The sequence below is a fragment of the Rasamsonia emersonii genome (assembly GCF_000968595.1).
Source record: "Rasamsonia emersonii CBS 393.64 chromosome Unknown ctg1118621760417, whole genome shotgun sequence".
Lineage (NCBI taxonomy): Eukaryota > Fungi > Ascomycota > Eurotiomycetes > Eurotiales > Trichocomaceae > Rasamsonia > Rasamsonia emersonii.
This window is the reverse complement of record NW_013563015.1, coordinates 1-23,247: the sequence shown is the minus strand read 5'-3', so window position 1 is coordinate 23,247 and position 23,247 is coordinate 1. Positions and strand designations below refer to the sequence as shown.

General features: G+C 52.2%; 7 protein-coding genes across 7 annotated transcripts; 4 read left to right on the top strand and 3 right to left on the bottom strand.

The window, feature by feature from the left end:
* Positions 1-183: 183 nt before the first annotated feature.
* On the top strand, positions 184-4,392 carry T310_6511 (uncharacterized protein; the record flags this gene model as incomplete). The annotated part of the gene is made up of 5 exons (XM_013470662.1): positions 184-779; positions 837-951; positions 1,038-2,631; positions 2,697-2,882; positions 2,930-4,392. 5 exons carry the CDS (start codon positions 184-186, stop codon positions 4,390-4,392), a joined length of 3,954 nt encoding a protein of 1,317 aa, XP_013326116.1.
* Positions 4,393-5,556: 1,164 nt separating this feature from the next.
* On the top strand, positions 5,557-9,029 carry T310_6510 (Mitochondrial translation initiation factor IF-2; the record flags this gene model as incomplete). The annotated part of the gene is made up of 3 exons (XM_013470661.1): positions 5,557-6,024; positions 6,099-8,716; positions 8,786-9,029. The coding sequence occupies 3 exons, from the start codon at positions 5,557-5,559 to the stop codon at positions 9,027-9,029; spliced, it is 3,330 nt and encodes a 1,109-aa protein (XP_013326115.1).
* Positions 9,030-9,594: 565 nt separating this feature from the next.
* T310_6509 (uncharacterized protein) lies at positions 9,595-10,448 on the bottom strand (the record flags this gene model as incomplete). The annotated part of the gene is made up of 3 exons (XM_013470660.1): positions 9,595-9,996; positions 10,063-10,158; positions 10,245-10,448. 3 exons carry the CDS (start codon positions 10,446-10,448, stop codon positions 9,595-9,597), a joined length of 702 nt encoding a protein of 233 aa, XP_013326114.1.
* A 641-nt stretch (positions 10,449-11,089) lies between these two features.
* Positions 11,090-12,953, bottom strand: T310_6508 (Cytochrome P450 sterol C-22 desaturase; the record flags this gene model as incomplete). Its single annotated transcript, XM_013470659.1, has 4 exons — positions 11,090-11,125; positions 11,175-12,423; positions 12,488-12,638; positions 12,785-12,953. 4 exons carry the CDS (start codon positions 12,951-12,953, stop codon positions 11,090-11,092), a joined length of 1,605 nt encoding a protein of 534 aa, XP_013326113.1.
* A 1,030-nt stretch (positions 12,954-13,983) lies between these two features.
* On the bottom strand, positions 13,984-15,935 carry T310_6507 (uncharacterized protein; the record flags this gene model as incomplete). Its single annotated transcript, XM_013470658.1, has 3 exons — positions 13,984-14,479; positions 14,543-15,682; positions 15,745-15,935. 3 exons carry the CDS (start codon positions 15,933-15,935, stop codon positions 13,984-13,986), a joined length of 1,827 nt encoding a protein of 608 aa, XP_013326112.1.
* Positions 15,936-16,442: 507 nt separating this feature from the next.
* On the top strand, positions 16,443-20,247 carry T310_6506 (Translation regulator (Cya5); the record flags this gene model as incomplete). The annotated part of the gene is made up of 2 exons (XM_013470657.1): positions 16,443-16,519; positions 16,590-20,247. 2 exons carry the CDS (start codon positions 16,443-16,445, stop codon positions 20,245-20,247), a joined length of 3,735 nt encoding a protein of 1,244 aa, XP_013326111.1.
* A 687-nt stretch (positions 20,248-20,934) lies between these two features.
* Positions 20,935-23,247, top strand: T310_6505 (DNA replication licensing factor Mcm3; the record flags this gene model as incomplete). The annotated part of the gene is made up of 5 exons (XM_013470656.1): positions 20,935-21,007; positions 21,245-21,338; positions 21,399-21,504; positions 21,558-21,821; positions 21,879-23,247. Coding segments are annotated over 5 exons (1,906 nt in total), but the record flags the coding sequence as incomplete, so codon positions are not given.

The following is a 23,247-nucleotide window of genomic DNA, read 5'->3' as shown; positions in this document are numbered from 1 at the left end:
CATTGACTCTCTGGAGAATTGAATGTCTTTTTTGTTTTATACCTGCTCCTACTCTTCGCGCACTAAAACCTCACACAGCTGTCCACAGGCTCTTTGAATATTCTTCTGGACAGATGCCCACTGCATCTGTCAATTAGAATTGTTTCGATTCTCCGACGTCGCTGAAGCACCATTCTCTGCATCATGGCTCTGCAAGCGGCCCAATTAGAGAATGAGGTCTGGACCGCTCGACACGTGGGGATCAGCGGATTACTGGAACGCAATCGGGAGAGGTGCAATGATCTGCCGTCAAAAGCTGATCCCTCCAAGCCCAAAGTTGGCCTTCTCTCCCAGACAATCATACCAAGCCCGGCCATCCAGCTGATTCTGCCGGCCCGCTTGCGAAGCAAACGCCAGAATGACGTGGTGTTTATCGGCGAAAGATCGATCCAGCTTCGTGAGATTGTTATGGGCACTTACCTCGAGGATGTTACCATAAAATCGGATTTTGACGCGAACATTGTTGCGGCCAAGGCCATTCGAGCCTGTCCAGAACTACCATGGGATGTTCAGATGAAATTAGGGGCGCACAGTCGTTCACCCGATCATTCCTCAGAAGCGGAAGATTCATTACCCTCCCAGCTCTTGGTGCTCACTTTAGACTCTAAGGAACTGGTTTTCCTTTACTACCGCAACGAGCCTTCGCCCAAGGATGGCCACTTTGTACATTTTCGTCGGCCTTTGCCCTCAGATGTCAGCATTCTCGAGCGATTTGGTCGACATCTCGCTGTCGATCCGAGGTAGGACACCCAATCTCGACCAATATTTACCAAAGTCTGACTCCTCACATCTTCCAGGTCTCGGGCAATCGCTGTCGCTGCTCCCGCCGACTTCTTTGGGATTTTCACCATGAAATCACCCCAAGAGCTTCAGTCGCAGATGGCAGAAGGAAAATTAAATCCAATCGCAGAGGTATTTGCCATTTTTCAGAGTTTCTGTTCACTAGCTTGTCAATTCCCAAACTGGATGATTATTGATCTTTTGTTGTGTGTCGGTAGGAACGTTTCTTTCGTGTCGACGGGGACATTTTGTTTATGGACTTCCTCTTCCCTGAAGCGGACGATGGGGACAGAATTATTCTCCTTTTGTTGGTGGCAAAAGATCAGCACACGTTCGCTGTGTGTTATGACTGGGACTCGTCTGAAACACTACGACAAGCTCGCCCCAGAGTTACCACAAGGAAGCTGCCTGCAGAATGCAGGTTGCCAAACATTCTGGTTCCTTTGACCAAAGCAACGTCCTTTATGTTGATCACGAGCACATCGATGGTGGTGTATAGGAATGCGCTGGATGCGAGAATGAAAGGGCCGTCGAGTCGGTATCCGATTCAATCGCCGGAGCGAGATTCCCGTCTGTCTCCGTTATGGACACGGTGGGCTAGACCATATCGTAACTGGGTCTACAACCAGCAGCATGACGACATCTACCTTTGCCGGGAAGATGGTTGGCTTTTCTATCTCGAAATTGGTAATAAAGGTGAGATCGAGCATCAGTCACATCTTGGTCAACTTGGTTGCGATGTTGATGCTGCTTTCGATATTATTGACTTCGATTTCGAGGGTGGTGATCTTCTCCTGGCTGCAGGAAACATGGGTGACGGAGGACTGTTCATCCAACGGGCAAGAGAACATCCGAAATGTGTCCAGAAGTTTTTGAATTGGTCGCCTGTCTTGGATGCTGTGGTTGTTCCCCCTCCTTCCCAGAGTGGCAGCCAAACAGGTGAGGTAACACGGAACGACACATCCTCCAGTGACCGGCTTTATGTATGCTCTGCATCAACAACCGGCCGTGGGGCTCTCGTCGAGCTTCGATACGGCGTCGAAGCTCGAATAGGCTTGATTATTCCTCTAGAGGATCTGTCGAGCACCCGCTATATCTGGACCATGCCGGATTACGTCGATGGCGGCACCTACCTTCTCACGTCGGATCCAGTCTCCTCAACTCTTCTGTATCTTCCCAGGGATACAGGAGAGGAGATTTACGCCATGGATGACTCGGACTCGGCCTTGGATTTCTCTTCTCAAACTTTGGCCGCGGGATATACCACAACAGGTATTGTTATTCAAGTCACGAACAGCTCCATCCATCTCTCAGCTCCTCGCGAGCCGAACCTGAATTTCATTTTTAATTATGAGACCGATCAGACTGTTGTCGCTTCCGCCATTCACCACAAGCACGCACTTGTTGTGACAGCGACCAGGTCTCCCCAGGCAATGCAAGTACACGTCGGCAGAATATTATCAACCAATAACACCCTCCAGATAGAGCCTGTAGGACAGCCAGTCGATACCAGCCATGAGCCGGTATCTGTGTTGATCGAAGATATCGAATCCGACGTCTACGTTTTCATTGGTACCAGTGACGGTCACCTCCTCTCCTACCGTGTAGAACAGGAAGATCTTTCACAATTGGGCGACTATGCCATCAATCTGAGTGGAGATGACGTTTCCAGAGCAATTGAAAGTATTGCTAGAGTCATTGCAGCCGGAGACAGCGGTCAGAAAAGTTCAACATTGTTCTGCGGCCTTCGAAGCGGCGTTCTGGTTCCCTTTAGCATAAAAACTGGAGAAGCGGAGAATGAGGCTCCGATAGGTATGACAGAAATTTCATATAGAAAATCTATGTTGTCTATGCTGACGTCTCTCAAACATTCACAGAGCTCAGGCAAGGGATGCCGCGAAGACTTGGTCAAACTACTGTCAGACTCGGCACCAACACGACAAGGCAAGATTTTGCGTTGGTCACATGTGGAAATGGCTTTTGGCATCTATCACACATTAACAGTCGTGATTCGCTGGATTATGCTCTCCAACAGATATGGATTACGGACCAAAACAATGTAGGTATCTCTCCCCTTGAGCAAGGTCATTTACTTACAACCTACCTCTAGCCATCCTACGTTCAAAAAGCGTGGATGTTTTCACTCTGATCGATGCGCAACCGAACCCGAGTCCTGACGGTCTAGCTGGGTCACTCGTCTGTATCAGTGAAGGACAGCTTTTGATCAGCACTCTGGACCGACTTCCCAGAACTGTTCCTCGAAGAATCGAGCTACCAGGCAGTGCTAACAGAGTAACATACTCACGACACCTCAGAAGCCTGGTGGTGGCATACACCACGGTAGAATTAGACAATCGCGCGGACGCGGAACCCATCAAACGCTATCTGCGCCCTCATATTGAGTTCATCAACCTGGATGACTCTCATTCGGGAGTGGGATCATCGCAAACTGCAGCCGGTAGTAAACACATCTCTAAGCCCTGGAGACCATGTGGAGCTGCTGGAGAACGGATCACCTGCATCCTGGACTGGACTCCCAAGCGTGATGGAGTGGAATATCACTTCATCGTTATTGGAACCGCACGGAAGAATCAAGAGGACAATGGTCGTGTCATCTTCTTGCAAGCACAGCGGAGTGCGGCCAATCCCGAACAGATTGAGTGCTCTGTGAAACATATTCACAGGTTCGAGGGGCCGGTTCGCTCCCTGGCTGCATATGGCAACTCGACTTTAATGGTCGGCACCGGTTACGATGTCGTTCCGCTGGAGCCGAAATTTTCAGAAAGGCGATGGGCCCGCGCAGCACGGTTCAGACTGACGTCTCCAGCGGTCTCCATCACCGTTCGCCAGCCATACATTTACGTTTCCACGGCAAGAGAGTCGTTGGTGGTGCTCCAAGTGGTCAACGATAAACTAGAACTGTATGCCCACGATGGGGTGAAACGCGAAGGGCTGTCGCATTACTACATTGGAGGGGATGCGAAGTTGACGCTCGCCACCAGCAGAGGAGGCACGGTTAGTGCTCTCTCGGAGATTGGTGTCACCGAGAATGATAAAATGATGTCGCCCGCAGTTGCTGAGGCCCATTTGCCTCTATCGGTTATTCGGCTGGGACCATGTTCAGCGCCTTCGCCTTTGCCATCGTCTACCGCTGTATACGGCACGACGATGGATGGGACGGTCTATCGAATAATGACACTTGAAGAAAGAGAATGGCGTCTTCTCCGATTCATTCAGAACTTGTGCAGCAAGGATGCCACCCTATCTCCGTTCCTGGCAGCCAGAAAGAAACGATGGATATGGGCCGATATTGAGCCGACTTCTTCAAACAAGCCGTCTCACATGCATGTCAACGGTGACATACTTGCCCGGCTACTCCAATATGGTTCTGACCATCTGCGACACATGTTGACCAGCGACACCCGTTCGCCTTCTTCGGATGCCGCAACGTTGCCCCCGAAATCGTATATGGAGCTGTTTTTGGAACTTGCGGGGGATTTACTGGGCGAGACGTCAGATCCCGTGTCCCAGGTCATGGATTGGCTGGGGAAATTGCTGCAGTTTGGATTTTGATGGGGATACTGTGTAGAAATGGAGTTCCGCTGGTTCTACTCTGTTGTTGTCATATATGTATGCAGAGCCAAACACCAGTTGAGTATGCGATGCTCATCTACCTAAATGGGGTCTAAAAGATATCATCAGTACGACCTGGATGATTGGTATGCCAAGATTCTGGTACTGCTTTACAGCTGGATTGCATAAACTATATATAGTCCAAAGAGAAAGTAGAAAAGAAAAAGCTGGTTCGGATACCAAGAAGTCTTCACTTGAATTTCAGACATTCCAGGCGCCAGGTCTGATGACGTAGTGAAGTGCATTTTGCGTCCTCTCTCCTACTAGCGTGAATATATATATATATATACTCTGCATTCACGTAAATAGGCGTGATGGTCTACCTGGTTGCCTCCAATCACTGTCACAGAGCTAGTTATTAAATGCAAGGAATATTGAGTATGACCAGGCAGTCCTGATAGAAGTGTTGGAATTTATTTTTCAGGTTCTGTGCAGGCACCTATCTGTTGAGCCAGGCATACATGCTTTGCTAGTCCATACAGCCACTCCAATGTATGAAGCAGTGGGAGCCTGCTCTCAAAACACACAATCATCAGCTGGAGCAGAGAGTGGATTTCTTTCTCCAGTGTATGTCCAGCATATTAATATTTGCGATTTGTTAAGAGAGCTGCTGAGTGCAGCCGGAATCTCGGTCAGCCAGGGCAGGCTGTCCCCACCGCCCGAACCAACCTCACAAATTCTCACCCCTCCGGCAACAATAATCCAGTCAACTCCGCTCGTCACGCACGCACAGTCGATTCTGAGAGGCAGAGAGTGACACTGGGCGCCTTGCCTCTCGTGCCCTTCTTTTATTTTCTTCCTGTGCGCCTAATATCGACTACGGGTTTTCCTCGGCAACCCCCACATATCCGTTTTCCTGCGAGAAACCGCACGCGTGTGTTATCGTGCGGGAAGGAAATTGATATCTGTTATCCGCTTCGCTGCGGATGTTGCCACCACCGCTCCAGTGCAGGGTACATCTACCTCGTTGCATAGGAGCACTTGGAGGGAAAAATCTGCCTTCGTCGTGCTGTCCACGGGCAGGATATTAATTTTGTACCTGCCGTTTTTTATTGTCTAGTTTAATTAAAGTCTTATCTACCTTTCTGTCGCCGACCGATCAAAATGGGGCCCAAGAAGAAGGGAGGCAGGAGACAGGACGACGACTGGGAAGCCGAGCTGGGCGAGACCATCCCCGGCGCAAATGGCGAGCCCGCGGAGCAGAAACCAGCCGACAACAACGATGACGACGGAGAGATGGGCGGCGGTCTTCTGGCCGCGCTGAGGAAGAACAGGAGCAAGAAGGCCAAGAAAGGGAAACTGGTCGAGGATTTCGTCGAAGGCGAGGATCCCACCCAGCAGGACGCAAATGGCAGCGCCGTGGATCTGGACAGCAAGCAGCCACAGGAGGCCACGTTCGACGACGAGGATGTCTTCGCCGGAAAGCCAAAGAAGGGCAAGGCTGCCGACAAGCCCGCTCCAAAGGAAGAACCGAAGGAAGATGCGGGTGCGGGCGAAGAGATCAGAGTGAAATCCAAGAAAGAGAAGGAGAAAGAGAAGAAGGAACGAGAAAAGCAGCGGAAGAAGGAACAGGTTGGTAGACTATTATTTCCACATGTGATCGCTGGGAGAAAGAATTTGGTTTACTGACTCAATCATCTATCTAGGCCGCTAAGAAGAAGGCTGCTGGTCCAGCTGCACAACCTAAACCTGAGCCATCCAAGCCCGCACCCGAAACCAAACCTGAACCTGCTGCCGCTCCTGCTCCCGCTCCTGCTCCGGCACCAGAACAGCCTGGCAAAAAGAAGAAGATCCCTGCGCACCTGGCCGCGATCCAGAGGCAACAGGAACTGCTGAGGAAACAGCAGGAGGAACAAGAGCGGCTCTTGGCCGAAGAGCGGGCGAGAGAGGAAGAGAGATTGCGCAAGATTGAGGAAGAGGAGAGGCGCAAAGAGGAAGCTCGTCAGCGTAGGAAAGAGAAGGAGAGGGAGAAGAAGGAGCAGCTGCGGAGAGAAGGTAAACTGCTCACGAAGGCTCAGAAGGAAGCCAAAGAGCGCAATGAGCTGCGCATGAAGCAGATGCTGGCTGCTGGTGTGGGTAGAGTGGCCGGCTTGGAGCAACAGCAGGCACCGGAGGAGAAGAAGAAGCCGGTCTACGATAATCGCAAGAAGAAGGGCCCTAAGAAGCAGGACGAAGTGGACCTCGAGGAAGCAGCCGCCCGGGCGCAGGCAAGGCGAGAGGAAGAAGAGAGGCGAAGAAAGGAGGAAGAAGAGAGGCGAAGAAAGGAGGAGGAAGAGAAGGCCAAGAAGGAGGCGGAGGCCGCGGCAGAAGAGAGTGACGACATTGAAGACGACTGGGAGAAGGCCGCGGACGCCGCTGAAGACGTCAAGGACAGCTGGGATGCTCCTTCAGAAGAGGAAGAAGAAGATGATAAGGAAGTTGAGAAAGAAGAAAAGAAGGCAGCAGCCACGGCCAAAGAGCCCAATGGAACGACCAATGGAGCGCCAAAGGCGCCTGCAGCACCAGCGAAGGCACCTGAAAAGGCACCTACAGCTCCGGCTAAGGCTCCGGCTAAAGCGCCGGCCAAGAAAGAAGAGTCGTCCGAAGACGAGTCGGAATCAGAATCTGAAGAGGCAGCCACAGCCGCTCAGAAAGCTGCTGCTCAGAGGAAGGCCGAGGCAGCAGAGCGACGACGGAAACAGCACGAGGAAGCCCTGGCAGCTCGGTCAAAGGACAACTTGCGCTCGCCCATTTGCTGTATTCTGGGTCACGTCGATACCGGAAAGACCAAGCTTCTGGACAAGATCCGGCAGACCAACGTGCAGGAGGGCGAAGCCGGTGGTATTACGCAGCAGATCGGTGCCACTTACTTCCCTGTCGACGCTTTGAAGCAGAAGACTGCGGTGGTCAACAAAGATGGCAAATTCGAGTTCAAGATCCCCGGTTTGCTGATCATCGATACACCCGGACACGAGTCCTTCTCCAACCTGCGTTCGAGAGGTTCCTCTCTGTGTAATATTGCTATTCTGGTGGTCGATATCATGCACGGGCTGGAGCCGCAGACCTTGGAATCGTTGCGACTCCTCCGAGAGCGCCGCACGCCGTTCATCGTCGCGTTGAACAAGATCGACCGTCTTTACGGATGGAAGAAGATCGACAACAATGGCTTCCAGGAGAGCTTGGCCATGCAGAGCAAGGGTGTTCTGAACGAGTTCCGGACGCGTGTGGATCAGATCAAGCTCGCTTTTGCCGAGCAAGGGTTCAACTCGGAGCTGTACTGGGAGAACAAGTCGATGGCGCGCAACGTCTCGCTCGTGCCGACCTCCGCCCATACCGGCGAAGGTATTCCTGACATGCTGAAGCTTCTGACGATGCTGACCCAGGAGCGTATGACCAACTCTCTGATGTATCTGTCCGAGGTTGAGTGTACCGTTCTGGAGGTTAAGGTTGTCGAGGGTCTTGGTACTACGATCGACGTTGTTCTGTCCAACGGTATCCTCCGGGAAGGTGACCGAATAGTGCTGTGTGGTTTGAACGGTCCTATAGCGACGAACATACGAGCACTATTGACGCCGGCGCCGATGAAGGAGTTGCGTCTGAAGTCGCAATACGTGCACAACAAAGAGGTGAAGGCGGCTCTGGGTGTCAAGATCGCGGCTAATGACTTGGAGCACGCGATCGCCGGTTCGCGTCTGCTGGTCGTCGGACCCGATGATGACGAGGAAGACCTGATGGAAGAAGTCATGTCGGATCTGGAGAACCTGTTAAACAAGGTGTCCAAGGACCAGCGGGGAGTCAGCGTGCAGGCATCCACCCTAGGATCCCTCGAGGCTCTGTTGGATTTCCTCAAAGTGTCCAAGGTCCCAGTTTCCAACATCTCGATTGGACCTGTGTACAAGCGTGATGTGATGCTTGCGGGAACGATGTTGGAGAAGGGATTCAAGGAATATGCCGTCATGCTCTGCTTCGACGTGAAGGTCGACAAGGAGGCGCAAGCGTATGCGGACGAAGTCGGCGTCAAGATCTTCACGGCGGACATTATCTACCACCTGTTCGACGACTTCACCAGGCACATGGCGCAGCTGACAGAGCAGCGCAAGGAGGAGACCAAGATGCTGGCGGTGTTCCCGTGCGTGTTGAAGACGGTGGCAGTGTTCAACAAGAAGGACCCGATTGTCATCGGTGTGGATGTCATTGAGGGAGTTCTGAAACTGAACACGCCGATTGCGGCTGTGAAGCAGAACGCAACCACTGGGGCTAAGGAGATTATCCAGCTGGGGAGAGTGTAAGTTGCACCCACCTAGTTGATCTAAGACAAAAAAGAAAAAAGTGACAACTAACTAACATTATCTAGGGTATCCATTGAACGCGACCACAAGCCCGTCCAGGTGTGCAAACGGGGCCAGCCGTCCGTGGCGATCAAGATCGAAGGCCCCAACCAGCCCATGTACGGGCGCCAGCTGGAGGAGAAGGACACGCTATACTCGGCCATCTCGCGGGCGAGCATCGACACGCTGAAGGAGTTCTACCGGCCCGAAGTGTCGATGGAGGAATGGGCACTGATCAAGAAGTTGAAGCCGGTATTTGACATTCCATAAACAACCAAACAAACAAAAGAAAAGTAAAGAAAAGAAAAGAAAGGAAAAAAAAGTTTTGACTTTTTACGGAAAAAGTTATTTTTCATGTCGTTAAATAAGTGTTATGTTAGATCGAGCTTGGTTTATATCTGTCTGTCTTCTCTATGAGTGATTGAAGATGAAGACTTTATGTTTTTCATGCTTTATGTTAAGTTAGGTTAGGTTGATTGAGGTCTGTCGATTGATTAAACTAAACGTTCATGATGTTTAAGCAGTACAGTACAGTAAAGCAATACACTACAGTATACAATGCAGTTAGTACGATCAGTACGATCAGTATGATTGATTGATTTGGCTTGGCTTGGCTTCATCCGGCACTTCCTTACTCAGAGAGAGAGAGAGAGATATGTGTATATAGAGGGAGAGAGATACTGTATCCATCTCATCCGTATAAACAATTTCATTTCCATTTATTTATTCATGTATTTGCTATCCACAACTATCCCATCCATCCATTCATTCATTCAACTCAATAACACATTCATCTTTCCCTTTTTATGTACATACAGTATGTACAGTACTACATTCACTCCTCACCACCCTCCCACTTCTCCACCTTCCCTCCCCGATCCACCCAATCCAACCAACTCCCATCATAGACCCCAATCCGATTGGGATCATAGCCAGCCTGCACAGCTAACTGTGCCGCGGCACGGGCGCGCACGCCGGCCTTGCAGTAGAAGATCAGATCACTCTTGTTGGACGCGTCCTGCCCTTCGGCTTCTGCAACGCCAGGCTTCGGAAACCTAAACCGCGTCTCGAATTCCTCCGGCGACAAGAAGTATGCGTCTGGTTGCGAGGCGAGCGGGATGGATACCGCGCCGGGGATGATTCCCGTTGAGGAGAGTTCGGCTGGTTCGCGGACGTCGATTAGGATGGTGGTTGGTTTGTTAGTAGTCTGCTCTGGGGAGGGGAGGGAGGCGTTGACCTGATGAATTATTTTATTTGTTAGTTTAGGAATGAATTAGTTGATCAGGTAGATAGTCTAACGTACATCCTCAAACCCAACGGATCGCAATTGCGGGGTCTCGCTGCTGCTGCTGCTGCCATCGCTCTTTTTCTCACTGCTCTCCCATCGAACTTGCTGGAACTGAGGAGATCGAGATCGAGATTGTAGATACAGAGGATGACGAACAGCAATGATCCCCCACTGCTGCTGCTGCTGCTGCTGCTGACGACAGAACGTCTCGATTGCGCTGCACGAGCTGCACCTGCTGAACCAGACTCAAGCGTGCTCAGCAGTCTTCTGCTCCCTCTCTGTACGAGGAGGCTGCTCTTCGAGTTGATACTATTATTGATGTTGATGTTGATGCATGAAGGACGTCGTGCTGTCGCGGCGCGGCGCGCAATAAAGGCAAAGGATCCCGATGGTGTGGGCATTGCGATTTAAAAATAAAAAGTTTCTCTCTCTCTTATTTGGATGAGAGAATTAAGTATCACGACTGTGATGCAGATTGATTGAGTGGGATGTAATGCAAAAGTATCTAGAGTCTTAGACGGCTGCTTGCTTCTCTTCTCCGCTCGGAGAGAAAGAAGCGTGATGTCAGTTCCGCTTTACCGCCTACTGTATCCAGCCGTTAACAATGCGTATACGCATGGGTGTAAGCTGCATGCTGCAGATTATTTACAACGCTAGCCAAGCAAACTCGTTTGAATTCGAACAATATTACTATTATATGTAAGCTATGTACAATGCAAAAGCAGCCTGCGCCGTAAGCCCTGCAAATACAAGGCTGAGGAAATCCTCAACGCAGGCTGCCCAAAGAATTCTCTGGTAACCTGTCTCCCCGCCCTAAATGGCTCGAGCGTAGCAGTCATTCAAAGGTGTTCGCCATTTCCAATTCAAAACCTCGAAAATAACACGCGAGCCGCAATAATTATAATCTAAAGTAAAGGCATTCAGCTGTGACTAACATGCTGGATGACAGCTTGCTGACAGTTAAATTTGGTCGTCAGAATGAGCCATGAATATAAAAGCGTTATGTCGACAACCGGTCGTTGCTAGACCGGATCGGACGTATTTACGCACGAGGAGTGAAGACAAGAGGGCAGTCATCCTGCATCAGTTAGAATACACCCACACCACACGAATTTCTGTATACTCACCTGAGGGAAAATCGTAGCAAACACTTTGATTTCCTCCGACTTGGGCGTCGGGAAGTGCTCCCAGTTCAGGTGCATACTGGCTTTGCCGACCAGCGCCATCAGGTTGAGCTGCGCATACGTCTGGCCCAGGCAGTAGTGCGGCCCCGTGCCAAAGATCAGCCAGTTCTTGTGTTGCTCCTCCGCATTGCCCGTGATCCATCGGTCCGGGTTGAACGTCTCAGGGTCCTCGTACGCCTCAGCGTCGTGGGCCGCCGGGTAGACGGACGGGATGATCATGGAGCCCTTGGGCACGGTGTACGAGTCGGTGATGGGGAAGTCCTTCTTGGCAATGTAAGGAACCATGATGACCGGAGGGCGGTAACGCAGGGTCTCCTTCACCACCGCGCGCGTGTAGGTGAGCTGGTCAAGCAGCTCCATCGTGATCCGGGCGTTCCGGTCGCCGTTGCGCACCCGCAAGTTCTCCTCACGGACCTTGTCCAGGACATCCGGGCGGTCAGCCATGAGCTGGAAGAGCCACGTGCAAGCGCTGCTGGTCGCATCCTGCGAAGCGAACAAGAACGTGAAGATAGTCTGAGCAATCTCGTAGTCGGTGAAGTCGCGCAGCACGCTCGCCGGTTTCTCCGACTCATCCACGGGAATGCCCTTTTCGATCTTCTCGCGGTACTTGGCCGAGTCGAGCTGAGCCTTGACCCAGCCATCCATGATGCAGGTAACCTCGCCACCAGCAGCCATGCGGGCCTTGCTCTTCGCGGCACACTTGGCGAACTCGTCAAGCACCATGTCCGCAGCCTTCTTTCCGTACCAGGTGCGGGTGTAAGGGATGATGATCGGGAAGTTGACCAACTCGAGGGCCGCAGTGATCAGATAATAGTCGTCCGCAATCTTCTTGACCGCTTCGTCCGAAATATAGTCACCCACGAAGGTACGGCAGGAGACGGCACACATCAACTCGCGGAAATGCGGCATCCATGGGATGGGCTTGTAGTCATTCTTGGCGGAGAGTTCCAGAAAGTGCTTGAAGTACTTGTCGTAGACAGCTTCCTGGTGTGGCAGGTAGAGAGACAGCGCCTGGCGGGTAAAGAGGCCGTTCAATCCCTTTCGGAACTCGACATGGGGCTTTCCGTCCAAGAAGACCCAGTTGTCCTTGCCGAGCAGCTTGTGAGCCACGTCCACGACGCAGGGCTTGACGTAGGCGGGCGAGTTGAAGATCTTCCGCGACAGGTCACGGCTCGACGCGATCACGACAAACCTGGGCAAAATCCTGCTTAGATGCAATTCTTTCCCCTCCTCCTGATGCCTCCCAAGGCACTTACTTGTGGAAAACCGACACGCAGCTCAACTCTCCGCTGTTCCATTTGGCCTTGTACTCGTGGAATTTGGGGTTCACCGACTGGAGGAAAGGTCCCATGAACGGAATTTTCATAGCCGGGCCGGCAATCGATCCCTTGTTATAGATGTATTTCACTGAAAAAATCACAGAGCGCGTCAGTTCTTGTCTGGCAGCCAAAACATGGCAATGATCTGGGCAGAACATCGAAAACTTTGTCCAGCGAAGACGTGTCGCCCACGCGATGCTTCGCGCACAGATTCGAGGAAGAGACGCAACGTACACTGATCATATGCGACGGCCGCAAGAAAAAGGTACAGAAGAGTAGACCAGATCGAGATGCCATTGAGACGGTTGTAGAGCGACATCAGCACACTGGAGGGATCAGACAGTTGGGGTACCACTCTCGCGTCCGCGAGAGGGGAGACAAAGCTCCCATTGAAGTTGACCATGGCGGGTTCAGGACTGTCTTGGCTTGTCTCTTGGAACTGCCTGAAGAGATTCCGAGGTGGCCACGCAGACACGCCGTGAAGAACCCAGCCAAGTGACACGACTGAACGAGAGACAGAGCAGACGTCAGGAGGGCCGAGAAGGACACGGAAGGTGGAGGAAGATATTGCAGTGGAAAAAGGAGCGTCGGTGCATGCGCCAAGGATCGAGGAATAATTATGAATTCCCGATTAGCAACTTAGACTTAGCAGACGGTGCCTGTCGCCGCGCCATTATTGGTGGACGAGGGCTCGCAGGCACGGACACGGGATGTCGGCGCACCCACCGGTTCATCAGCACAGCAGGCTGGACTCTGCTTTGCGCTGGTTTATCGCCTTGTGCTGCCCTGTGTTTATCGTGGCTGTTCGATATCGAGATCGATAGCTGTCGCCTTCTTTTCGCCAATTATTGCGTGCCGATGGCAGAGACAATGCGGAATCCAGGGCTGTCTGCACAAAGATCGGCAGCGTGGATTACAGGGACATTAGTAATCGCCTCCTGAGTGCGGTTCTACTATCCTGTCCAGTGTATCAACAGGTGCTGCCAGTATACGCGTCTCGAATTTCTCCACCTTCTGGCAGACAGTGCGTTTACTTGTGACAGACACGTAGGAGAGAGGTTGCTACAATCGAGGACTATGGGGGTTACGCATGTGTTGCACATTCTGCATGCCCTACTCCGTACACAATAACAATGGAGAGGCATCATAGCCGGCCTTCCCGGCCGGTCGGATGATTCGGCTGACGAAGTTCCGTAGCTAGGGCTGGTCGTGGCACGTGATTACTCAAACCCTGATTACCATTCATTGCTGACAAAGCAGCCTACCGAGGGTACGGAGTATGCATGGCATCAGCCCTTACGGTACTGCACATACAGCATGTGATTTACTGGTGTTGTAGTGACAGGAGCCAGCCCTGGGATAGGAATATGTCATTCAGGTTTATCATGTAATGAACCTCGTGCTGAGTAACGTATATGGACGCCGTTCCCGCCTCAGCGACCAAATCCAAACCAGCCACGCCGCCCCTCCTTCTTCTCCTCAGCAGGCTTGCTCTCTGGCTCAGTCTTCTGCTTTGCTTCGCGCGGGTAATCAATGTAGTTCCATGCGACATCCAAGAAGAGCGGCTTGACTGGAATCGGCTGCATCTTGGGCGGGAAGGGAACCAGATTGCTGAGATCCAAGCCGTCGCCCACGTACTCATCCAGGCGCTCGATCAGAGGCGGCTGGAAGGTTTCTGAATCCTTCTCCGTCTCAGAGAGCCTCTCGAGAGTAACCAGTCCGCGGTACTGCGCCACCAACCCCCGCAAGGTGGAACCCAAGGCCTGGACTTGCTGGGACGAAACATCCAACCTTGGAGGTCCATCGGCTCCGGAAGCGGTCTGAAGGACTGCCTGTGCTGCTGAAGCTAGATCAAGCGCTCGGGCAAACAGAGCAAGGGCATTTTTGGACCTCCCGAGGAAAGAGTGCGAGCGCCCGATGGAAAGACACCTGTTCACATCAGCCGTTTAGCAAAGGGTCACCTGTACGAATACGAGAGAGAACAGAACATACCGCAGCGCCCGGAAGTAGTTGCGTTTCGCTTCTAATTCCTGAACGAATTCGGAATCACCTGCTACACCAGGCAATTCTTGCACAAAATCCAGGCTTTGTAGCGTCGAGTCATATAGAGCTACCCTTTCGCGGAGCCTTGCCAGCTTCTTCCCAGTACCTTCTTTCCGGGATGCTTGACGTCGGCCGCGAGGAGCCTTGGTCTGCTCTGATTCAAAGAGAAGACCGTCCTGCTCCCCACACAGAACCCTATTCCGGCCAACTCTCCACCCAACGAGGGCGTAATTAACAGCCGTCCGGGTCACCTGAAGCGCTTGCATTCTCCGATCCCCTCTATCAACCCCTTCACTAGCGAGCTCGTCGAGGGCGGTCTTAGTAGCATCCACAGCGTCCTGACTGGCCTGGATGACACTATCATACGCAGCCGCCTTGTCCTTCGGCGACGCAGATTTCCCAGCATCGTCTGCCAACCACGACGAAAGCTGGGACTCTGCCGCAGAGGCAGCAGCAAGCGCTTGTGCTATCGAAGCATCCTCAAGGGGAACCGAACGTGACCGCCATGTGATACTGTCGGGTAGTCGTTGCACTTCTCCATCGACCGCCTTTGTGGTTCCCGCAAGATCTTCTGTCAGACAGGTGGGATCAACGCTCTCGACCTCAGATCGGATCTTCGCATCGGACGGGAAAAATTGGATGGCTAAAGATGGGAGGGGCTTGGTGCGTGGAAGCTTCAGCTGATAGGCAGCATAACGAAGACCGGGGTCAATGGTGCCCGAGATGAGATCTCGAAAGGCATCCTTCTTCTCCTTCCGGCCAAGAACGGTATAAATGATCCTCGCAACGCTGTAGTTCTGGAGACACTCTTCCCATCTCTGCTTCTCCATGTACAATGCCCCACACAGCAAGGCAAGGTAGGCGCGCGCCTCGAGAAGATCGACGTTAGTTGCGTGGGAAGCTGTTTGGTCCTGCAAGATCAAAACAAGTTGCTTCGCATAGCTGGTCGCTTTATTTAGTCGGGAAATGATATGTCGTTTAGTAGCGCCAACGATTCCTTTCGCTGAGGGGTCCGCAGAATGAACTGCTCTCATCTGCATCGCTTGGGCCCATGCTCGCTCGGAGCTGAGGATTAAGAGATGGGCGTAGCTTCAGACGCAACACGTCAGTAAAAAAATTGCATCCAATGCGAACTTTCTGGACAAACATACGCGACATTTGATCCCACATTTTCCGCCGTCACAGGAGGTTTGGCTGTGTATTTGCGACCTTTGGGGGTGGTCTGCCCGAGCTTCTTGCGGACCGTATGCAATCTCCGCGAGGTCTGCGCACGATAGCTGTTGTAATCCCCAACCAGGAGGGCTTGCTCCCGTCGGGAAAAGAACAAATCCGTGATCTCCATCGAATTGGGGGATAATCCCACCTCAGGCAACCCGATGACGGCGGTCGGAGGGCGGGGAAGACGTGGAGAGATTATTATTTGGTCTTTGGCGGGCGGGCGGCGGTGTGTGGTTCGGGCTTCACTCGGCCAAACGAATGCCCGGCGCCGCAGAGAACTTCGGACTCCCCAAGAAAGAAAATACGTAACTCGTCGCTCTGCGCGTTGCATCATACTCCTCGCAGCAAAAAGCAATTGCATTGGCCTTCTGTCTTCTGGGAAGCCCACGGGTCTCAGTGCAGAGCTTGCATTCCCAGAAATATTATTTCGACCACCTGGAGAGGGCCCGTGTACAGGTTTGTTTGACCCTATTAGCACCCTTAAACTCGATCATCCTTGAGCTCATTCGACTGACTACCGTACCCATGTCTTGTGCAAAGATCTCGATATGCCAGTCATATCGCTTTAGACTCTACTGTTTCTGTGTTTATCACCTCATTCCTCGGGGGTAATGCTCGAGCGGGCAGCAGGATGCCTCGAGAGCGCGGGACAGAGCTTCCTTCGGAACTCCAATGGCATGATCCGCAGTCGGAAGTCTCTGGGTCCAGGTTTCTGGCGCTATAGGGACTGTGGATTGGATTTTCGGTTGTGGTATTACATCCTGTTGCATGCCTCAAGACGGTCCCGATCACACTCGTTGCGAGCTGTCGAAAAGTCTGGCCTGGCCGCGGATGATACCCCAAGACCTTTTCTCGACTTCTTATACCCTCCGAAAAGCCAGTCCTTTGCGTTCTCATGGGTTGCACGCGCGAAAAATGGGTTTCTGCTGCGGAAGAAAAAGCGGTCAGCCCCTGACCTCGCGAGGTCATACGTTTCGGACGTTTCTAATTCTGCCTCGGAACCCGCCAATGTCTCCCAAGGCGTGAAACTGAGTCGATACGAAGAAAACATTGGCGGCGATGTGGATCAAGATAGACATGAGAAAGAGGCCGCCCTGAAGGTGTTGCTTGACGCGGCAGACCGACGGGACTATGACAAAGTTTGGGATCTGTGGATGGATATTGGGGAACCGCCAGGACTCAGGTCCTCTGTCCTTGAATATCTGTCAAACTCGACGAGCCTGGTCGACTTGAATAGAGCACGGAGGCTTTTTGATGCTATTCCTTCCGAAGCGCGCTCCGAAAAAGACTATTTGCATGCGACAATGTCTCTTCTTCGAGCTGGGAAGTACTCCGATGTCAAGCGGATATGTGCAGAGGGTATGGCCAAAGACCTTGGAATACCAGCCTGGAGCTTGGCCCTAGCCTCGTTCGTGGAAACAACGCAATGGAGCGATGCATTGGATCTTTGGGATTCCAGGCCTGCCGGTTTGGAAAAGGATCTTTCTCACCCAGCTTTGTCGCAGATGAAGTCTCTTTCTGACCTACCTGATCGAGTTCTCTCTCTGGCGCAGTATCTGAAGGGGCAGGAGGAAGCCGATAGGGACTCAAGAGCTGCCGAGCTAGCCCCTTTTTTATTGAAGATGATTTTCACTTCTTCTGATATGATGAGAGACATCACCACGGAGATGATTTTGAATTTGACTCAAGCATTCAAAGAGTTGGGGTTCCTCACGGCAAGGCATTATTATAGTGCTCTTGACATCCTTCAATCATTCGAGGTTCGCTCAAATGTAATCCGATCGATCGTCGTTTATCGGAACTTTCGATGGCACCTTAGCAGTGAGATCCCTCCACGAAAGCTCCTGGAGAGTCTGTTGAGAACTCTGACTTCTTTGGAGGTCACTCATGGTATCCAATACCTCCTTGATGAGTTCACCAACTTCTACGGGAAACCATCGGTAGAGGCATATAAATTAGCTCTCACGGCGTTTTCCAGGGCGGGTGACGCCATCAATGTCCAAAAAACGTTCAATGATCTCGTCGCAGAATATGGCGAGCCGGTGAGCGGACAGCTTGAACGAAAACCCCGAACTCTGAGATGGGTCGCGCCACTTCTCCATGTTCACGCTAGAGTGGGAAACGTCGAAGAGACTCTGAAGCAGTTCAACAGGGTTTCCGAATTTGGTTTGAAGCCAAATAGAGTGTGCTGGAACATTCTTCTGTCGGCATATACAAATGCACAAGATGTCGATGGAGCGATTAAAGTCTGGAAGCAAATGATAGACGCTGGTCACAAGCCGGACTCGTACACCTTCGGAACCTTAATGGGTCTCTGTGCAAACAGGGGTGATATTGACGGCGTCCGCCATCTTTTCCAGCTTGCAAGAGAAAACAGGGTACCTATCACCATACCAATGCTGGACACTATCGTGGAAGTCTATTGCAATAACAGCCGGCTCGACGATGCTGAGGAGGTAGCAGAGGCCAGTCTCGCCTTGAATCTTGAGGGGTCACGCACGAGGATGTGGAACATTCTGCTTTGGTCGTACGCATTCCGAGCCGACTTGGATGCTGTCTCCAGAATCTTTTCTCGCATGGAGGCCGTCGGTGTGCGGCCGGATGACATGACATATGCCGCGTTGATGTTGTCTCTGGCCCTGATCGGGAAGCCTGATTCGGCTCGACGTATCCTCCGGACTCTGCACCGTAGCCGCCGGGTTCATGCCACCGAGTTTCACTATACCATCATTCTCTACGCCTACGTCAAAGCTCGCAATCGCGACATGGCCCATATCATTTACCGAGAGATCGAGGAACGCTTTCAGAATCCCAGCTTGAGCCCACGACTTCAGATGCTGAAGACTTTCCTTGACAGAGACGCCCAACTTTCTTTGGAAACTGGCTCTCGAGACCCCAGCGACGTGCATCTGGCCATGTCGGAGGAGTTTCTTATCAAGGCGATCGCCGAATTTGACATCAGGCAGTTTGCATCCAAACAGCCGCGACCGGGCATGGGCAAACAGCCCCTTCATGAAGCCTTTCCCGCTCTCTATTACGAATACCTCATTACGGCATACGGAACGATAGGCGCTTATGGGAAGGTCGGGGAGCTCTTTGACGAGTACATGCAGAAGGGACGGCTTGTTTCGCAGGGTGAAAAGGGCGGACCTCCTCCGCTACGTTTACTAGCTGCCTTAATGTACGCCCACCTGCGAGCCGGGCAATACGCTAAGGTTGAAGAATGCTGGAAAATGGCGTTGCCTCGAGCAATCCAGTTAGCCAGCTGTCCGGATCTTGAGGAGTTACGGTTCCAGGATCAGCCTAGTGATTCCGGGCCACCGCAACCTTCTCTACCTCAGTCTGTTCAAAAGAGCCAGCCTTTGGTTGTGGCGGAGCAGCAGGCTGAGTCAAAGGACAAGGCGACGCCCATACTACGCTCGCAGCGTTTCATCCTATCGCGATGTCTCTCCTTGTACATGCAAGCCTTGGGACACTATAATCAGCATTGGAAAATCCCCGAAGTTGTGTCAGAGTTTCAGAAGCTGGGGTTCTCACTGACCACTCAGAACTGGTCGACGTACGTCCAGGTGCTCGCGCAATCGAATAAAGCCTCTGATCAGCTTGAAGCCTTTGTTACCTTTGAAAACAAATTCATGCCAAATTTTCCTGGGTGGGGGAGACTGCGCCGGGGTTTTGCAGTGAGGCCGGAGGGCGCTCCTGCTACCATTGACTACCTTGAGAACCCTAAGCGTGGGAGATATCGCAATTCTCTCGGAAAAGCCGGGCGACGACTCTGGAGTAAGATTGATCCTGAGTTCATGCAACCAACATATGTCACCTTGATCTATCTTGCGTCGGCCTTGATCGACTTCAGAGAGAGAAGCATTATCGACGGAGGCGCGCAATTGAGGAATCTCCTTTCGGTTGCTCCCAAGACGGTCCTGGCCATTGGCGATATGCCCTATCTGCGTGAGAAATTCCAAGGCGTCCTGCTCCGCCACCAGGTGGAGCAAGGGGACAAGGAGATGAAGCCGCAGGAACAATTCGTGTGGACCGGCGGCGTTCTCGGCGTTGGGGGTGAACAGCGCACCGCCACCGATCCAGAGAAGGACCAGTTGTCTCTAGAAGAGGTATCAGCAGACGTACCGCCATCTGGCCGAGGTGAGAGTCTGGCTGGCGACGAATTGCCCGAAACCCCGCCGCGGACTCTCGATTATCAGGACGAGCAGGACATCGAGGCTGAAACCCTTCTGGAGGCGAGGCGTCGACGTCTGGGCATCGATCCTCTCTCGGAGGATGAGCCCGAAGAAGAGGACAAGCGAGCCATACCGCCAAAGATTGCTCCGGACGTCCTTCCTGGTGTTTCAACGAATCACTCTGTTTCAAGGAAAGCACCCGGCCAAACGACAAGAGATCAAGATTCAGATCGTCTCGACGATCGTCCATCTTCGTGAGACGGCGGTGGCCTGACGAAGAAGTCCTATTCTAGGATCGGAACAGAATGAATTAAAGTGAAGGTGATTTTGCGGTTATATTCGACGCGTATGACGTGTCCCACGACGATGCATGTTTTTCTTCTGTACATTAGTTTATATAATACCTCTCCGCGGGCGATTTTTGCGTTGAGGAGGAGTTTTTGTGTTCACGGTATTCTTTGATTTACAGACGATGTATTAGACTTCAAGTATCTTTTAGATATGCATGTGTACAGTTGAAGAGATCTATTCCTTGGCTACTGTGTTGGATGATGCAAGTTTAGGATGTTAGTTTTGCATGATTTCCTGATCTCAGACACAAAGTGTACAGTACAATCATTTCGTTTGTAACTGCTCTGAATTTGCAGGTTCAATTGCCCTTTTCTGACACAGGCGTGATGCTTGATGACTAAGCTGCCAAGCCCACAAGGAAAACGCGACCAACGCGTCGCCCGCAGCGGACGCGTCGCCATTCTACCCTTTTTGGAGCACGCGTGCTCCAAATTGTCCCCGGCGACCCCCTCGAAACCACCGTCTCAGTAAAAAGAGCTCTGTCAACCCCAACCGCACCGTCTCCCTGTGACGGAGAAATTTGTTTCTTCTCACTGGATTGGTTTATATTTTTGTACATTTCGACTGCCTTGATCCCCGCCAACCCTTTTCACCATGGACGGGGTCCGCCTCCGCGATGAGGCCGCACAGGATCGAGTGCGAGCAGCGACTGAATTTCTTGATCCAAGTATGCTCTCTCTCTCTCTCACATCGATACACTCTAATGTGCATTGCTAATTTCTCAAATTGCAGCCGATGCGCGTGCACGGAGGTTAGCCTGCTTGCTCCTTCAGATTCTCCCTTTCGTCCTATCTTCGAGAACTTGACGAGTCTGACTGAGTGCAGTTATCGGGCGGATATTGTGTTGATGCTCAATCGGGGCCAGCGGCGGCTTACGGTAAGTAGCCTCTACCTGGCAATATAGAGAGTTTTGTGGATCATTTTTCTGATGGGCCATTTGTGTATGTGCAGGTCAGCATCGACGAAATCAGAGCACATAACCGTGAATTGGCGGACGGGTAAATTCCGAAATTCCAATACGATGCAAAAAGAAAGAACGCCATTTGACACTGAAACAGGCTTCTTAATTCGCCGTTCGAGTATACGCAAGCTTTTGATAGGGCTCTCAAGGAAGTCATTAAGACTCTGCCCAATCGGCCAGCGAGAGAAACTGCCGATGATGTGGTGCGTTCGTCACGGCTGATCTTTTGGGGAATATGTGTTAATGATTGTTCCAGTCGTACTACTGTGCCTACGTTGGCGCCTTCGGAGAGAATGCCTGCAACCCGCGGACGCTAGGCTCTTCGCACTTGAATAAGATGGTGTCGCTAGAAGGCATTGTTACCAAGTGCTCTCTCGTGCGGCCCAAAATAATTCAGAGTGTACACTATAGCGAAAAGAAAAATCGTTTCTACGCGCGGAAGTATCGGGATCAGACTATGACTGCCAGCGGAGCAACGAGCTTGAACGTTTATCCCACAGAAGACGAGGAGAAGAACCCGGTAAGATTTGATGGATATGACAAAGGGACGGGATCTCATGGCTGATGTCATCTCTAGCTCATCACTGAATATGGATATTGCACCTACATGGACCACCAAACCATCTCGATTCAGGAGATGCCTGAACGGGCTCCTGCAGGCCAGTTGCCCCGTGGAGTGGATGTGATCCTGGATGATGACCTGGTCGACCGAGCCAAACCAGGAGACAGAATCCAGCTTGTTGGTATTTACCGCACTCTTGGAAACCGAGGAGCTGGCTCGGGGCCGTCGACGTTCCGCACGGTTATCATTGCGAACAACATCATCCAACTGTCGTCAAAGTCGGGAGGAGGAATTGCTCAGGCTACGATTACCGATACGGATATTCGCAACATCAACAAAATTGCGAAGAAGAAGAATGTCTTTGATCTTCTGTCCCAATCGCTTGCGCCTAGTATCTACGGACACGACTATATCAAAAAGGCCATCCTTCTCATGTTGCTTGGGGGTGTGGAGAAGAATCTCGACAACGGAACCCATCTACGTGGTGACATCAACATCTTGATGGTCGGTGATCCCTCGACGGCAAAGTCGCAGATGTTGCGCTTCGTGCTGAACACGGCGCCGCTTGCGATTGCCACCACGGGTCGAGGCTCCTCCGGCGTCGGTCTCACGGCTGCTGTGACCACAGACAAAGAGACTGGCGAGAGAAGGCTGGAAGCTGGTGCGATGGTGCTGGCTGACCGCGGAGTGGTCTGTATTGATGAATTCGACAAGATGAGCGATGTGGACCGTGTTGCTATCCACGAAGTGATGGAGCAGCAGACCGTCACCATCGCGAAGGCGGGCATTCACACGTCTCTGAATGCGCGGTGCAGTGTTTTCGCGGCGGCGAACCCAATCTATGGACAGTACGACCCGCATAAAGATCCGCACAAGAACATTGCTCTTCCGGACTCTCTCCTGTCTCGTTTCGATCTGCTGTTCGTCGTTACCGACGAGCCCGATGATACGAGCGACAGGCTGGTCTCCGAGCACGTGTTGCGAATGCATCGGTACCGTGAACCCGGCACTGAGGAGGGTGCTCCTGTCCGTGAGCAGGCTACTCAGACCCTGGGTGTCGGACTTGAAGAGAGCCGGGATCCCAATCGCCCGACGGAGGTGTACGAGAAGTTCAACGTCATGCTCCACGCTGGTATGATCACGACAAGCCGCGGTAAAGGGCGCAATGTTGAGGTCTTGAGCATCCCGTTCATCAAGAAGTACATCCAGTACGCCAAGTCGAGAATCAAGCCTGTCCTGACGAAAGGCGCTGCGGACCACATTGTTGCCACATACTCGGCGCTTCGAAACGATGAGCTGACTGGCAACCAGCGGAAGACGTCGCCGATGACGGCCCGCACGCTGGAGACGCTCATCCGTCTTTCGACAGCGCACGCCAAGGCAC